The sequence below is a fragment of the Sabethes cyaneus genome, chromosome 2 (assembly GCF_943734655.1).
Source record: "Sabethes cyaneus chromosome 2, idSabCyanKW18_F2, whole genome shotgun sequence".
In the NCBI taxonomy this organism is placed as follows: Eukaryota; Metazoa; Arthropoda; class Insecta; order Diptera; family Culicidae; genus Sabethes; species Sabethes cyaneus.
Genome location: NC_071354.1, coordinates 35772421 through 35790547, shown reverse-complemented (window position 1 = coordinate 35790547; position 18127 = coordinate 35772421). Strand labels below are relative to the sequence as shown.

The following is an 18127-nucleotide window of genomic DNA, read 5'->3' as shown; positions in this document are numbered from 1 at the left end:
GGCGGTAGCATAACGCTTACAGTCCATATATACCAGCGCCAGAGGAGCCAAAGGTTGTCAGTGTGCGAATCAAATGAATCATGTAGTTGGGAAACTATAGTGGTGGTGTCGCTAGCATATTTGGTGATTTTAATTTGAAATTTTATCCAAGAATTTCAGAAAAATTTGTTCCTGAATGGATGTCTGTTCTCTGTGGAATAACTTTGAGAACATTTGAAAGCAATAAAAAAATTGTGTGCAATGTTTTTGAGCATAATTGATTTTTAAGCGCTCCTTTTTGGCACATCATATTTCGCAACCGCCCAGGTAACCAATAAGCATTTCCAATGCAATTTAAATGCAAGCGAATAAGATTTAAATTGCCCTAAATGCTACCTAAATGCTATTTTGGCAAAATATGCGGCTACTTTACTGCTAGCCCTCTTATAGTGCCGGTAATGCTTATTTGCAGCTAGTTACCGACAAATAGAATTCAAATAGAATTGTGGATGCATATTTACAATAGTTATGCAGTCAAAAGGCTGTTAAACAGCAACCTGCAGTATAAAACGCCAGGGATGCTAATAAACAATTGATTTACTGCTTATACTAATGCTTATTGGTTACCTGGGCGGTCAGAGATAGATAGTTACTATACTCAGCAAAATTGCTTATTTTAGTATGCTCTGCAACTTTTTGAAGAAAAATTTTTTTTGAAATTATTTAAAAAAACAAAAGTTCCTATCACTCTAATAGGTGAATTCACGGCGACCCTAATAGTGCAGAAAGAAGCGCTATATATTTTAATATTAAACTTCGCCAAAGACACTATGCCTCAAAAATAACTCATAATAGCAAACTATTGTGATTTTGGTGGTTTCATCACAGAGAACAGACATCCAAGCGAAAGGTCCCCACTTGGATAAAACTTATGTCAAATTAGTTGGGAAACTATAGTGATGATGTCGCTGGAGGTGCATAAAATTCTACACTAAACTCACAACAGCTGGCTGCTGGCGCTAGCATTACGCTTCTAGTTCATATACACTAGCGCCAGAAGTGCCAAAGGTTGTCAGTGTGCAAATCAAAAGAATCATTTAGTTGGGAAACTATAGTGGTGGCGACGCTAGCATATTAGGCGATTTTAATTTGAAATTTTATCCAAGAATTTCCGAAAAATTTGTTCCCGAATGGATGTCTGTTCTCTGTGGTTATGGCTATCATCAATTTCCTTAACTTTCAACCTCTGGTTGTTTCTCGTATTGTTTACATTTTTTCAGTTACGCCCTTTTAAAAAGTTGATGTCGATTTCGTGACTGCATAACTGTCACTGTTGTTATGATTGCGTGTTTGATATCAGAAATTTTCACGATTTTCCTTTCTATGTTAGCTTTACGCATTCCCAAATTGTTATGTAGCTTTTAATTCGTATTCAAATTGATGTTATTAGTGAACAGTTGTTAAGATGGATAAACCTGAGCAGTTGGAAGCAGTGATAAATTCGCAGAAGGAACAATTACTTCGCTATGAAAAAAGACTCAAAGGTAAGTTCTGCAGTACTAGGCAATTATTATTTTTTTACATGTTTGCGTCACACCTTTCCCCAGATGTAGTAACTGCTTACAAAGGATTGCTCAAGGAAAAAACCGCCCTAGAAGCGAGCCTCGAGGCCTTTACCATCGGCGATAAAAACAGCAATGGAACTGCTGAAACTCCGAAAACCGACAGTAATTCAGCAAAGGCTCCCCCAAAGTCAGGCGTAGACGTCGGAAATGAGGTGACGAGAGATCTCCGAGAACAGATTGCCACGCTGATGAATTCCCTAGCTACGCTGACTGCTGAGAAAAGTCGTATGGAAAGCTCATTCAAAAACGATCGGAAACAGTTGCGGGAAAGCATAGCAGAAAAAGAAGCCGCTGTTCGTGATCTGGAGGAACAAGTGAAGGGTTTAAACTATACAATTAAAACCGATCTGGAATCCTGTAAGGCCAAATTGAAACATGACCGAGAGGAGGAACTGAATGGCAACTTGCTGATGATATGTGAGCTGCAAAAACAGTTGCAGGACGAGAGACATCTAAACGAAACGCTCGAGATGCAGCTGCGGGATTTAAAAATTCAATTCAACCAGAAACATTCCGATCGACGCGTAAGTGAGATGCCGCAGGCATCCGAGCTGGCTAAGCAAAGCTCCGAACAGTTGGAGAGTTCGAAAAAAGAAAATGCTGCCCTCTCCAGCATGCTTCAGCAATTTCAAGGTGAAATTGATAATCTGAAGCGGCAGCATGCTGCAGCTATCCGCAGCGAACAGCGCAGGGCGCTTACGGCAGAGGAACGTAGCAAGAAACTCGAACAGGTCCACGAAGAACGAGTTGCCAGTTTGGAGGCCCGATTGGCTGAGCTTAGCGCGGTAGTTGGGACGTACGATCGGTTGAGACAACAGGATCAGGATAATATTTCCAAATTAAAAGAAAAGCTGTCGAAACTAAGCCTTGACAGTACACTAACCAGACGCGTTAGTCAGGAAAGTAACGTTGAACGAATTGTTGAGGAAATAAGTTATTTGAAAAAAATGTTACTATCGGAAAATGACAAACTACAGAAACCTTTGGACCTGTCGACGCTTTTTACTATCCACTCGATGGTAGAGGAAGATATTCAACAGCAGACAACTGAGTTGGAAGACTATCGCAACCTACAGCGGAGCTACAAACAATGTTTGAAGGACAACGATGCTCTGAAAGCTGCTATCCAAACACACCAGACTAACACTAAAACTCTTCAGGAGAAGATTAAGGTACTGAATAAGAACATCGATGATCTGGAGGTAGAATACAAGAATAAACTAATTGAACATAACAGTGCTATGAAGGGGGAAAAGATTCGCACGCAGGAAATAATCACAGCTCTAGAGTCAGATTTTAAATCAAAACTGTCCCAGCTGGAAATGCAGCTGAAGAAACAGAGGGAACGATCGCTGCAGCTGCTAGAGGAGAAAGAAGAGGAAATTAAATCTCTACGAACCTCCTTCGACATACTAATGCACGACAGCAATGCGGAGCGAGAAAAACGAACCGGAAGTGACACCGAAACCGGTCAGCCGTTTGAAAACTTTCCGATAGCGATGTCGAAAAAAATCAATGCCCTGAATTCGGTGTTTAACCACCGCACGACCGAATCGACCGGTCAGTATAACGCGGAAGCTCATCACATTTTACACTATGCGCACGAGTTGGCTCGTAAGGAGATCGAAATAACCGCTTTGCGGACATCGAAAAACAACGCCGAGGCAGCCCTGCGGCAAGCTTTGCACGATAAAGTAGCTTCGCAGGAAGAGCTGCACGATCGCATCGCTCACCTGGAGGAACAGATAGATCGGTTCGTTGAGTGCCTTTTTCACCTGCTATGATTAAATTAATTTCTATTTTTTCTTTTCGTAGATTGGAACGCTGCAAATCTCGAGAGGGTGCCAATCTAGAATATCTCAAGAATGTAGTGCTAAGTTTTTTAACATCCCAGGACGCCGACGGCAAGAAACACATGATAAATGCAATCGCCGCGGTGCTGAAGTTTAGTGACGTTGAACTGGCGTCCGTTAACGGGCTCGACGGTACTAGAAAGTGAAATTTGCAGACTAAACTAAATTATTGTGGTGTTGTAGTTTGAAGGTATTATCCCAGTCTGGTAATGCGGTTATTTAGAATAAAATGTACCTATCTGTTCCGTACTTGAATTCAAGAATACTATTAGTGGTTAGGATAATGCTAGCGTCTTGCTTCAATTATTTCTTAATTAAGCCTTTTGTCTCGCTCCTCTTTTTTCCTATCGCAAGTGCATGAAAAATATGACGAATAATCATTATCGGGATGCCGTAATGTTATACTAGTATCACTGGTGACGAGAAAAGAGCCATATAGCTGTGAGGTAGGCATTATAAGTGGAAGTCATACTGCAAAAAAAGGATAACTACATCGCTTTTTTGTAAAAAAATCCATTTTCATGGAGGAAAGAAGTAGGAAAATATTTGACCATTCAGGGGAAATTTCTACAAGCAACAAAATGGAGCTCCCATGGGCAATCCTCTATCACTCTTTCTGTGCGAATAGTTCTCGGCAAACTCGGAAATTGGAAAACTTCCTATCTTGGACACGATCAAAACAAGAAAACTCCTGTGTAGACAACCGCATGCTGCTAACCTCCAACAACCTCGTTCCACTTTCGACGGTTACCCGACATGGCTTTCGTCTGTTGCCAGGACAGCTTCTTGTCAACAGTCCGGATATCGTTGGTAAAACTGCGTCGCCACGAGCCTCTGGATCTGCCTTTTTCTGCGTTGTCTCTGTTTCTCTGCAGATCTCGGTTCGCTGCTCTCATCGGCCGTTGATGAAATCGTCAATGGGTTTCCTCGTCGGATATCCAGTTGGCGGGCCATGAATGATATATCGCAGGCAGCTACGTGCAGTTTTTGCCATGTTTTCGCTAACACGCCCCACGTTGCGCAGGCGTACAGCAGTACAAAATTAAACGATTGAATGCCAAATGTATTGCCACTAGAGAGAACCTGGCCAAATACCGACGAGCTAGGAACCAGTTGACCACGATCCTGAGGAGGAAAAAGTGCCAAAAGGAGGACAGAGATTGTGAACAATGCGAACAACTATACCGAGCTAATGACACGCGCAAGTTTTATGAGAAGGTGAACCAAACTTGGAATATCTACACACCGAAACCTGGCATGTGTAGGGACGAGGGAGGGAATCTAAACACAAACGAGCGCGAGGTGGTCGACGGATGGAAGCAGTTCTTCGATGAGCACCTCAATGGCGAAGTCGCAGAAGGAGGCAGAACGGAAATTAACCTAGGAGCGCCCATGGAAGATAGTAATGTCTTAACACCTGATCTCCAAGAAGTCAAACGAGAAATCGGACTGCTGAAGACCAATAAAGCCGCTGGGAAGAACGCTCTACACTGGGTTATTTCGAGGATTTGGGAGAAGGAAATGCTACCAGAGGAATGGATGGAAGGAGTGGTTTGTCCCATCTACAAAAAGGGTGATCGGCTAGACTACTGCAACTATAGCGATATTACGCTGGTAAACGCCGCCTACAAGGTACTCTCCCAGATCCCGTCTCGCCGGTTGTCACCGATAGCACAAGGTTTCGCAGGGAATTATCAGGCGGGTTTCATGGGGGTTCACGCAACTACGGACCAAATTTTTACTATCCGACAGACCTTGCAGAAATGTCGAGAGTACAACGTGCCTACGCATCACATCTTTATTGATTTCAAAGCAGCATACGATACAGTCGATCGAGACAAGCTATGGCAGATAATGCACGAACACGGTTTTCCGGACAAACTGACGCGACTGATCAGAGCTACATTGGATCGAGTGATGTGTTTCGTACGCACCTCTGGGACCCTCTCGAGTCCCTTCGCGACGTACTTCGTTGAGACAAGGTGACGGTTTATCCTGCATGTTGTTCAACGTCGCTCTTGAGGGGGTGATCCGAGAAGCAAGACAATGCTGAAAATTATTACTTTTCCCGATGGAAATATTTTTTCAACCTTAATATATTGACCTTTCCCACCCATAATATAACCTAAAGCCCTATAAAGTTACATTTATTTATACATTTATAGGGCGTAATATATTAATATATGATAATATTATGAAGTGTCTTGCCTCTCGGGGTGATCCGACGAGCGGGCATCGAAACGAGTGGCATGATTTTTACCAAGGGTAGCCAACTTCTAGGCTTTGCAGATGACTTCTATATCATAGCCAGGAAGTTTGCGACGGCGGAGGCAATCTACGCCAGACTGAAAGCGGAGTCTAGGAGCAGGGCTTGAAAAGGGATCGCAAGTTGAATGTGACTGCCGTGAATGCGAACTTTCCGCATTCAAACTCCGCTTTTTGAACGATCATTTGACTGTTTTTCTTATCCAGTCAATCTGCCGCTTGCGCTGCTGCCGTCTTACAATTCATGCGGCATCTCAGCAAAAGCAAACAGTCAATTTCCCGTTTTGCTTTGCGCTTTGAGAATATAAACTGCAAACTGACTGGAAGCATACGGTGACGTATTTTTTCGTTTCTCTTTTTGTCTCCAAATCGGCTGCTCACAGTAATAGTTCGTCACCCGGACGTCGGTCCGACGCAAGCAAAATATTCGTTTGTGTTGGACGGAGTCCGACCGACTTCTTCCATGCACATGTAGTGGTTGTTTTTTTGTAGTATTGAATCATACGATTGTGCGGTTGCTTTTCGTTAGCGTGGTGATTGCCAGTCATTTGACTGTTTTGCAGTCATTCGCTGCTCCAAACGGTAAAGGCAAACGAAAATGTCAAAAAGTTTTAGAACGCGTTCATTCTGTTGCGTGCATTCGGCGTTTGACTGAGCAAACTGCCAGTTGTGTTATGCATAGCGTTCGTATTCCACCTCTAAACGGAAGGTGTGAACTTGAATGCGCGTTGGTGTGACTGCGGTAGAAAAAAGGATCGGTCGAAGCCCTGTCTAGGAGAATTGGGCTAAAAATAAATGCGTCGAAGGCCAAATACATGAAAGGAAGAGACTCAAAGGAAACAAACGCGCGCCTCCCACGGACGGTAACCGTTGACGGCGACAAACTAGAAGTGGTAGAGGAGTTCGGGTATTTGGGATCGCTGGTGACCGCGGACAACAACGCTAATAAGAAGATCCAGCGGCGCATCCAAGCGGAAAATCGGGCCTACTTTGCCGTTCGTAAAACGCTACGATCGGGAAGCATGCACCGCCGCACGAAGCTAACAATGTACAAAACCCTTATTGGACAGGTAGGTGAAGCTGCTCACGGAGGACATACGCGCCCTTGCCGTGTACGAGCCGTAAGTGCTTCGGACGATATTGGGCGGAGCACAAACTGAAAGCGGAGAGTGGCGGAGGCGTATGAATCACTAGCTGCAGGCACTGCTTGGGGAGACTCCCATCGTACATCTAGCGAAAGTTAGCAGGCTACGGTGGGCCGGACACGTCGTAAGGATGCCGGACGACAGTGCGACGAAAATAGTCCTCTACAACAACCCCACCGGCACCAGCAGCAGGGGCGCCCAACGTGCACGATGGCTCGACCAGGTCGAAAGCGATTTGCGACTTCTGAAACGACTAAGAAATTGGCGATGAGTGGCCCAAGACCGAGTTGAATGGAGACGAGTGCTAGAAACAGCACGAGCCATCCCGGCTCTATGCTGAAGAAGAAGAAGAAGGTTAAACGACAGTGTCATGTACATCTGATATAAATTGTTTCATTTTAAAACACAACTAAACTCCCGCCATTCGCATAAGCGTTAGATTTTCTATGGAATTTCCTATATTAGGGTTGCTACTGTGTTACCTGACTCATAACGAATATACGTTATATACGGGGAAGGGTCTCGTAACTCACAAACTTTGTGGTTTTTCGTTTAATTGATCATACATTCGAATCAGGCTTTTTACGAGCCATAATGGCGGACGCGTTCGTAATATTTGAACAGCATTTTTGACATTTCCCTAATACATCGCACGTTTTCTTTCCGTACATTCCTTTAGTTTCACCGTGAACGCACGAAAAGAAAACGTGCGCTGTATTAGGAAAATGTCAAAAATGCTGTTCAAATATTACGAACACGTCCGCCATTATGGCTCGTAAAAAGCTGGATAGAGCATACAAATATCAACTATAGAACATAAGAAATTACATGTTTACTCCAAAAATAAAAGCATGAGAGATTTTAGAATTTTGGAAATAGGGGTTCGTGATGAGTCAGGTAACACAGTAGTGTGTGCTTGTATTGGTGGTTTGTGTGCGAAAAAAATTTGCGATGAATACAAAGCGCGTATATGTATACGCGGCGAAATGTGCGTGCGGTAAATGTTAGCAATCTCGATAAATGGGACTCAAGACGATATTGCTAACAAATTATGTGCTCTGACAGTAAATAAACCTGTACGGGCGATAAGGCACAGTGCTAGTTCGGGCGAAAAAGGGTAGAGCTGAGCTAGCTGTTGTTAGTTTATTGTATTTTATTCTATTGTTGTATTTTATTTAACTTTAGCGACATCATCACTATAGTTTTCCAACTAATTTTATCCAAGTGAGGATCTTTTGGTTGGATGTATGCTCTCTGTGGTAATATATTTAAATTCTTTCTTAAAAATGCGATCTGCGACGTTTGCGACGTAACGTAACTTTTTTATGCTGCTGCTGTCGAATGCACCATTATAGGTGATGCAAAAACTGCAGCAATAAAAATCACTATACCTATTGTGTAAAATTTGCGGGTAATCTGCCTGGTCTGGCACAGGTATATGTATCATGAAAGTAAACCGCTTTTAATTTTATAAAAATAATTTAAACGATTTTTTAATTTTAATTACTGCTTATGCAGGTGCATACCGCCCTCATGCAAACGTTTTCTTGTAAACCCCGATTCACACGTGCCACAGCTCTACGCAGGCAAGCGGATGCCGAACTGTCAGAAACGACGGCGACGCTGCAGGTAAACGTCAAAACAAATGTCAATCGTGCGCCATCTTGGACTCGTTCCTTCTCTTTTTCCGGTTACACACTCTCGTGAAGGTACAGATTTTTGATTTTATGAACTAATTTTTTCGATTAAATACGGTTTGTAACAATTTAAATAAAATATAAAGCCTCTTAGAACTAAATTAGTGACTGCAGATAAGAAAGTGCGTCATTTATTTAGTGTACTTGCCGCAATTGTTGAATATTTTGCTTTAGTTTATTAGTATCTACTAGGTTAAGTGTCAAGCTCTTGATGTACACAAATGTAATCGTTTCTATTTTCTCGGATTTCCTTTCGCAGATGCCAGGAATCACCGTCAAGGACGTCGATCAAGACAAAGTTGTTCAGGGCGTTGCCCTGTTCCTGAAAAAGTTAGTATCTCTAAATTGGTTTTTACGATTAATGTGTAATTATTTCCCATTTTACAGATCCGGTAAGCTAAAGGTACCGGATTACATCGACCTGATCAAAACGGCCAAGTACAAGGAGCTGGCTCCCACCGATCCGGATTGGTTCTACGTACGCTGCGCGTCGATTTTGCGCCGATTGTACCACCAAAGCCCGTCGGGAGTTGGTTCGATCACCCGCATCTACGGTGGCCGAAAGCGTAACGGTGTTCGCCCATCGCATTTTTGCCGTGCTGACGGCAGTGCAGCTCGCAAGGCCGTTCAGGCTTTGGAACAGATTAAGCTGATCGAAAAGCATCCCGATGGTGGACGTAAGCTGACCAGCCAGGGACAGCGGGATCTCGATCGTATCGCTGCACAGATTGTCAGCAAACAGCGAGCTGCACTGAAGAAGGAGGCGGCAACAATCGTGTTGACGTAGGTGTTTTCATCAGTTAATGAACGATGTGAAAATATAAGTTAATGATTGAAAGGTGCACTAAATGTCTTTGTTATTTTGTTCTCCAGAGGAGGTGTGGTTTACCGTAGATTCTTGTACTTTACTTGAAGGCATTGATAATGGATGCAATAATGGGGTTTACTCTGCAAGGTAAGTAGCGAGGTACAGCAAATTTTTCTTCTCAGTTTGTTTTCTAACGGATCAATTTCGTAAGACTTATTTGAACAAGTTGTCAAGATGAATCTTTTGTAGCGTGTGACTCTATCTGTCTGGTCTGTCACGTTACTCGTCTTCCAAAATAGGCCCCAATGTAGTAAATCCGACTTCAGTCTTTGGAGATGTTTGTAGTCGAGGAAAAATCTTATTCTTTAATATGAGACATCAATCAATATGTAAATGGATAAGAAATTTTTGACTATTCCCGCAGAATAAGTATCGCGTAACATGCATGCGTTGAGGTCAAGTTAGAAATGTCACCAACAAGGCAGCTATCGGGTACCAAACTGGCCGCTTAACCGCGGCCTTCAAGTTTATTACTAAGCTTAAAATTTACTTTTCAGTACAAAGTAACCTAATTCGGAGTCATATTAACGTTGAAGTAATTTGTCGATCGATCCCGACAAATTTTGTTTTTAAGACATATTTAACAAGACAACGGGCTTACTTTTGCGTCCTATAGAATTCGTCCTTTTGCCACTTTTTATTGGCCCAATAATCCTTTCAGTAGTTCTTCACACTGAAGGTTGTCGTATTCTATTGTTTCCACATTTTGAAGTTCAACTAATACAGCTTTCTCCATCTCATTTAGAATCGGTGGTTTCTTATACTAAAATAAAAAATAGTAGACAATTGATTTGCATTCTTCAAACATATAGATAGAAATGTTACCGATATAATCAGGGTCTGGCTCTGGTGTCGCACAGTTAAGTCTTCCTGTTTTGGTGGAAAGTTGCACCGTTGAAATTCCGGTACAGTAATTTTCTTAAAATATTTTTTATTTGACGTTCGGACCGTAATTGTACGAGCATCCCCGTCACAGGTTATCGTGTAGGTAGACAGTGGGTACGGCAGGTTTCGAATTCGCCACTCCAAAGCATGCCGGGTCGCCCGTTTCGACAGAATCGGCTCAGTGGATGCTTCACACAGCAGCATACCGTCCGGTTTAGCCAGTTCTTTGGGGATCGGATCACCCAATTCTACCTGCCACTCGTCTTTACGGATGAGGTCACCGGGCAACTTCCAGGCACGTCGTAGAATAACGCCCGTTTCGATGCTGTACTCTTCCATCATCTCGGACCCGTCGGGAAAATTGTAGTGCACTTTCCGGATTTTGCCCTGAATAGCGGACGATTTGTCGGCACCTCGCACTTTGGCCAGCCATTCGACGTACGACATGGTGGAAATATATTATACTTAAACTTACAATTTTCAAGAGTAGGAACAAGATTCTACAAATTTCCAAACAGCGAAATTTCCATGGCAATAGTAGCAGTAGATAGCAGCTCGCCGCTAGCGCACGTTTTGTTCTTGTTTTGTCCTTTGCCTTGTCGCCTTGTACGTTTTGTAAATGCAAACAAACGATGTAAACAAAACGGCTGCTATTGCGCAGTGATGCCAGATGAAGAGAGAACGATTGGGAACGTACACTGAAGACTTTTTTATATGGATCTTAAGCAAATTTGTCCAATCTTAATTTCAATTTAACACACAATTCACAGAGATTGCACATTATTAGCCTCCCACGCAAAAATTATCAGCGTGATTTTTTCCTGTCTGTCCCCACACACTGTCCCCTCGTTTGCAATTTAGCAATTGAAACCATCAGTTTTTCGTCATTGCCTCTGTACCCCCCTTCATATCTTCAATGGGGCGCGTTCCCATCTCTGTAAAAAGCTACTTAGGTAAAAAGTGTAAAAACTAACTATAAAACCGAACAATTTTTGTAGCCCAGATGACCCAGAAATAGTTTCAAGCGTAATTTAAGCTCAATTTTCAGTTCAATTCTACTTTTTCCAATACCCAATTTCAGCGCCGATTCCAATTCCAATTCCAAGTCTACTTAGTTTGAATTCAAATTACACACTTAATTTTGATTTTTGCTCTCGGTAAAATTTCATGCCGAATTCAACGGTAAAAATTATTTTTAACGATATCTCGTTAAAAAATAACATTTTACATCATCTCGGCAATTTGGTTTCACGTACTTCAGTAATTATTTTCGAAATGCCGATAATCGTTAAAAAAATGTGACGAATATTCCGGTTTTCTTCATTTTACCGGAATCAGCAATAACAAATACTCTCGGTGAAACCGCAACTTGCTTTGCCATAAATCGGTAAATGCACGGGAGCTTTTTTTGTTGCAGTTTTTTGGCGGCAAGCGGCAACACGACAGCGAGAAATGTCAAACATTTTTTCGTTCGTCACTTCGTCAGCCAGCACAGCCAGCGTATTTCAATATTTTTGTTTCGCATTTCGCTAGCGATTTCGTTTTCGTTGTGTGAAAGTGCTTTTAATGATAAACCTGTATTACATTCTAAATCGTTACAACTGTTTCAAAAATGAAGACGATGTAAGTAGAAAAAAATTGTTTTATAGAAAAGTTATTTCAAATTTGGTTATTTGTTGATAGGCGGCAAAAAAACAACTATCAAGGTGTTCCCAAAGGCAGCGCCTCTATCAAGTCGTGGAAATTCTGGCAACAAATTGCCAAGCAATACTCAATACAGTTCACGTCTACTGTCGAGCTTGTCCATTACCGTGCGAATCCGATCTTTGCTGTCTGCGGGTGGCCGCTCACAATATGGATGTCTTAACACCGCCCGAAATTGTAATCAACTATAAGATTTCAAACCCAAAGGAAACCTAATACCTATTCCGGCACGCATTCGAATCGGGTGCGCCGCAGCATAAACTGTGCTCCTCGGTGGCTCAACCGTTGATTGAAGCGCTGATCCGTATGAAGAATGGGCTGTTCTTTACCTATGGAGTAACAGGCAATGGGAAAACGTATACCATGATCGGGGATGTTCAGTACCGCGGCATAATGCCGCGCTGTTTTGATACCCTATTTCGTACCATCTTGGATTATCGGGCGAAGAAGTTCGTTTTCAAACCGGACCGGCTGAACGTGTTCGACATCCTGCCGGAAACGGATGCCATGCACTCCAGATGAATCGAATGAAGCGAAAGGACACCGATCCGAAGCTGGCGTCGAAGGCATCGGCCGAACCGTCCGAGGTTAGCGGCTGAGCGATAATATTTACTCCGTTATTATTACATGCGTTGAGGTTTATAACAGTTGCGTGTACCATCTGCTCGAGGAAACGACATTTCAGAAGTGAGGCTTTGGAATCAATTTGGTAGGAGTTTTATGATATTTTATTGTTCTTTTTTTAGGACGATGCAAAGTAAAATGGTTCGAGAGGATGACAGCCACAACATGTTTGTGCACGATGTTACGGAGCTTGACCGTTCAGGACCGGGCGAGCATCACCATCAATCAGCTATCGCTGGTAGATTTAGCGGGCAGTGAGCGTACTAACAAGACCGGTCAACGGCTGCGCGAGGCTAGGAATTTCAATAACAGCCAGAGATCGGAAGCTCTAAGAAGATTCCCTATCGTGATTCGAAAATCACACACCTGTTCAAGAATTATTTTGATAGCGAAGGCCAGGTACGGATGGCCGTTTACATCAATCCGAGTGCCGAAGATTACGATGAAGCCGCGCAGGTGAAGGTTCGCGTCGGTTTGACGCCGAGACGACGCAAGGCGAACCCGCTCTATAAAAAGAACTTACGGAACTGGAAAAGCGCTATCAAGATACCGCAGGTAAAGTAGATTAACTTGGAATTAGTTTGCAGTCTGGGTTCGAACTTCCCAGACGTGAGGATGGATGAGCAGGAATCGGAGCAACTTATCAAGGCCAAATGCGCCTTTTTTAAGCGAAAATTACTGTGCGATGAATTTGATGCGCGGCAGGATCAGTTCCGAATGAATCAGCTCTGATGAAAACATATATCGCTCAGACTCACTCCGAAGACAGTCATATCAAAATAGTTTTTCATCCGTAAAATAAATAAACAGTGGGAATGAAAGCAGAGTTTTGTTTTTTCCCTGTATGGTAATTTTTGGTATTTTCGAAAAAGTAGTTTTAGTTTTTTCCGAATATCGGCAGTAAATAATACTGATCATTCAGCAAAATTAACTGACAAAATCGGCAAACTTAATTTAAAAATACAGCGGATCTCGGTTAAAAGCTACCGAGTGTGTCGGCATGTTTTACCAGATCTCGTCAAAAAATTACCGAGCGCGTAGGTAAAATTTGCCAGATGCTCTTTAAAAAACTGCCGAATGAGTCAGTATATTTTGCCGAAGTTCTCAGTATATTTTGACAGTTCGATATCATTTGCGCTTACCGAGTGATCAGTAAACGTAACTTTTGCCGAGAAGGTTACCGAGAGCTCAGCTGTCCAATTCTCGGCATTTTTTTTTGCCGATTTCGGCGAAAAAAATTAAGTGTGTACAATTTCAAGTGCAATTTATATCCCACTTCAATTCCTACTACATATAACACTCTGGTGCCCACCGCTACCTTTTGGCGGACTCTGCGGATAGTTCTCTTTAAATCGCTATAAATTCCTGATACAGCCTGAACTCATTAATTGGGTCACGACTGCACTCCACCCCACCTAATTCGCTAATTGGCCCGACTGACAGGTGTTAGAAATATCGAAACCCAAAAATTCAGTAGAATTTCGACATTCAAGTTGGAGCATGGCCCAACTAACGAACACCTAAATAACGCAGCACCTAATTAACGAACCCTCAATTAGCGAATCATTGCCATACTTCATTTTTATTCACGAAAATTATGTTAAATTACATGGAATTTTTTTTGAAACATTGTTCATTCGAAAAATGATATTTACATATCTCATGAACCAAAAAGCGTAAAACAAACAGTTTATTATAAAAATGTTTGTATTATGTCTGGCAGCTGAATCTGGACTATTTTCCCTAACAGTAATGTACATGACGGAACGAAGCAGCAACATTGTTCTTGTTGCTCTTTCTTTTTCTTACTACAGTGAATTCAATTTGTCGCAGTTTGGTGCAGTCGCACTTTCAAACTGCAAAGTCCAGTTTGGTGGGAACTGCGGTATAAATATTCTTAGCATATTCACAGATGGATTACCGATGGATCTAGAGTTAGTTCGCCTTCTACGGCTCTCCAAAAAAAGAAACAAAAAACGAAAAATGAGACGAGAAGGAGAAAGAGAAAAAACGGAAAAAGAACAAGAAGGAAAACGCGTCAAAAATGGGATGGAAATAAGGATAAACACAATAGAGAAAGAAAGAATAGAAACTGATATGAAAAATAAAAAAACGTGATAGAAAAACGGGACATAAAACGCGAAAAAAATTGTAAAAAAGGAAAACGGGAAAGAAAAAAGGGAACATGAGGCAAAACCGAGGAAGCTGGACAAAAATGATGAAGAAAGGAAAAAAAAGAAAAATCAAAGAGAAGGAAAACCCTCAATGAAAATGATGGTAAAATGGACAGTACAGGAGAAAGGAGAAAAACGGAACAAAAAGGATAGAAAATGAGGAAGAGGAAATACGAAAAAGAAAATACTAGAGCAAAAATGAAAAAAATACAGAAAAAGAAAAAAAGTGCAAAAGAAAATGAAAACGGGTGACAAAAGGGATACAATAAAAACGCAATGGACAAGAAGGAGAAGAGGGACATAGAGAGGGAAACCAGAACAGACAAAAACGAAAAGCAGCATAGAAATTGAGCTAAAAGAGAAAAACTGGAACCGAAAAAAAAAGAAAAAATCGAAAATCGGAATCAAAAATAAGAGGAAAAGTGGAAAACGGACCCAAAACGGGGGAAAACGGAAGCAAAAAGACGAAAAACGAAATATGGTAAATCTAGAAAAGCGAGAAAGGCGAGTTAGAAAAAGAAGACAAAAGGAACAAAGAAAGAGAAAACAGTGGGCAGAAAAAAGAAAAAAGAATTCCGTGAAATGCTACATCCCGCGTAAGGTTTTTCGCGAAATGGTATTCTGCGAAACTCTATATTCCGCGTTATGGTCAACCAAGAACTGGTGTTCCGCAAAATGGTATTCTGGAAAAATGGTATCCGCTTTCATAAAAGAAGAACCTGAAAACCCTGATATTATTCGTAACCAACGCCGTTGCGTGCGACTGGTCAGACTGGCCCTGTCAAGGGCCAAATAGAGCAAAAACTCCAACCATTAGACAACACAACCGCAGTCTCAAACGAAAATTAGTAGCCAAAATCCAGGCTCTGTTGGTGAAACGGTACTGAATCCCAACATGGCCATGTAAGGATATGGGTGCCGTCGATCCGGCCATGTTGGGATTCAGTACCGTTTCGCTTGACGTTGAACCTTATGCGAAAGCCGATTTCAATCAAACCCCCGGGACTCAAGGGAAAGTTCCTAGCAGGTACAGTTGGTTTTAGCGGATAAGTTCTCTGTTAGTGGCAAGACAACCAGCAATTTTCTGACGAATAGGACCATGTATTCAGCAAAGGGAGTCCCATGATAATCCAGTTGAGTCAAACAGAGAAGTATAATGAAACGAAAGCCAAAGAATTGGTAAAAACTCCTGGTTAAGATCGCGATTGAAAAAGGTGTACGTCGGCTGATAAATTGTATCAAGAGTAAAATGAGGGGATTTCTTCGAAATATCGATACTTGATTTGTTAATCAGATGCCATCCTTAGAGTTTCTCTTAATTGAATGGGTTAAAAACATACGCATGAGAAAGTGCCCCATTTTAAATGATCTAAGCTTTAAAATCACATTATTTTAAATTATTCGAATGATAGCTAACTACGGCTCTGTTTGTACATAGCTGTCGGAAGTTTGAATCGTCCCTAGTTTCTACAAAATATGATTCAGAATTCGGACCCGTAAATTTTTCTAATAAAGCATTAATTATTCCATTTCAACTTTTTTTTAGTAATTACATACCTTACTCATGTTAAATTTAACATGATTATCCAATCCACATAACTAAACCTCAGGCTCGTGTTTTATTCTCGTGTCAAAGCCTGCTTTAAAAGGACGCCATGCCAGTGTTAGTGCATTTTCATGCGGCCGAAAGTAAACAAGACACGACGCGAACGCGACGACCGACGTCTCGAATGGGGCTATGTGGCTATGTTGCGACTGCTTGCGAGAGAGGAGAAACCGAGTGAGAGAATATAGCTTATTGCGCCTCAAAGCATGTAGCGGAAAGAAAAACAAAGTGAAAAATGGTTCTGCTGAATTCGTTCGGTTAATCAGTGTTGTTTTACTTAATGTTGCACGTCAGTTGAAACCAAAAAATTGGTCATAATTGTTTTGTAACAGAGCAGCGAATATGGACGGCATGCAGTACACTAGAAAGTGGATTAAACTTGTTCACAATCATCAAGATATTTTACTTTAGCTGCGGTAAAGGTTTGAGAGATTTGAAAGTTTTCCCGAGGTGGGTGACATGGTAACGAATGGTTATGTTTGTGTTCTCACGTTTCAAAGGACGATCAAAAGCTTATGCTACTGCTTGACGTGTGTTGGTGCACTTTTTTTGTGCGTATAGCAATTATGAAACATAGCTTGGCATTTGGCATTTCTTTGCAAGTGAATCATACCTACCTATTTATGTGTTGATCATGCTGCGGAGCAAACTTTCGAGCGTTGAAATACGAAGTGGGGCTTTGTCCTACTCCTACATCATCTTAATTGACCAACTAAAAATAGATGTCGATTATGTCGGGTCAACTTTTTATCGGCGTTCATGTAGCTGAGAGTTCGCAGTACTAGGTCGGGGATAAATAGATTGGCAAAGGAAATTTTAGATAACATACGAAGTAGGTCAGATAAAAAATGAATAATATTTGATGTCCTATTAAGAACAAAGAAAACCTACATTAATCATGAATTTGCTTGAATCATATTTCTATTTATTTGTAATTTTTCTTTACGTAAAAAGTCGAAAAATCACACAATGTAGTAGAGAACAGGGCAGATGTAAATTGACATTAAAAGAAGTCTTACTACCGGCCTTGTTTTGAACCATAAAGTACCGGGTTTAGTAATCTTGAATGCTTTAGCGAGCGAGACTAGTTTTTTTTTATTTCATTTTTCCCATTACAGCAATTTTTAGTACAATCTTAAATTGTTATGCGATTACTGCCTTGCAACCTGAGTTGTAGACTAAAAATGGCAAGATTCCAAAAACTTGTGCATAGCTTTGGCGAAAATCAATGTTTACAGTTCCGAATTAAGCTCAATTTTCATCATTTTTGACCGGTTACACTCACTCACAGCCACAGGAGACAATATTGATTTGCACAGCGCTGGCTGTAAGACTAGGCGTCTCCACAGTTTAGGCGTGCCAATGTTCCTCTGGCTGTGGAAAATAAAATTTTGAACTTTCCACCCGAACCCTGCAAGTTCATTTCGCACAAAACGTGTCAAAAGTTTGCTCTCGAATGACCATACAGTGCCGCTTGAACCTGTCCCATATGTTCTCGGCACATGCGCACCGAAGCCGAGAGTCAGATTGGCAGCAAGTTTAGATTGTCCTCTATTTTGTTCTTGCTTTTTGCTTCCGCAGCTTTTCACAAATTACTCAGTGCTAGACCAGACAGGACGTGTCCGTAAAAGTGTCTAGGAAACAAGTGAAAAAGTGAAGTGTTTCCCAATAAAGTTTCATTGAAAAATTTATTCAACAAAAA

The 18127-nt window shown here is 41.6% G+C and overlaps 3 protein-coding genes and 1 pseudogene across 3 annotated transcripts; 3 read left to right on the top strand and 1 right to left on the bottom strand.

Moving 5' to 3' along the window:
• Nucleotides 1-1340: 1340 nt before the first annotated feature.
• Nucleotides 1341-3730, top strand: LOC128734859 (GRIP and coiled-coil domain-containing protein 1). Its single transcript, XM_053829238.1, has 3 exons — nt 1341-1523; nt 1587-3357; nt 3420-3730. The coding sequence occupies exons 1-3, from the start codon at nt 1445-1447 to the stop codon at nt 3601-3603; spliced, it is 2034 nt and encodes a 677-aa protein (XP_053685213.1). The 5' UTR covers nt 1341-1444; the 3' UTR covers nt 3604-3730.
• Nucleotides 3731-8553: 4823 nt separating this feature from the next.
• LOC128735006 (40S ribosomal protein S19a) lies at nt 8554-9404 on the top strand. The gene is made up of 3 exons (XM_053829454.1): nt 8554-8576; nt 8824-8894; nt 8952-9404. Exons 2-3 carry the CDS (start codon nt 8824-8826, stop codon nt 9349-9351), a joined length of 471 nt encoding a protein of 156 aa, XP_053685429.1. The 5' UTR covers nt 8554-8576; the 3' UTR covers nt 9352-9404.
• A 523-nt stretch (nt 9405-9927) lies between these two features.
• LOC128737574 (protein DPCD) lies at nt 9928-10862 on the bottom strand. Its single transcript, XM_053832246.1, has 2 exons — nt 10258-10862; nt 9928-10195 (listed from the first exon to the last, which is right to left on the bottom strand). The coding sequence occupies exons 1-2, from the start codon at nt 10762-10764 to the stop codon at nt 10070-10072; spliced, it is 633 nt and encodes a 210-aa protein (XP_053688221.1). The 5' UTR covers nt 10765-10862; the 3' UTR covers nt 9928-10069.
• A 1021-nt stretch (nt 10863-11883) lies between these two features.
• On the top strand, nt 11884-13377 carry LOC128735278 (kinesin-like protein KIF23; annotated as a pseudogene).
• Nucleotides 13378-18127: the final 4750 nt, after the last annotated feature.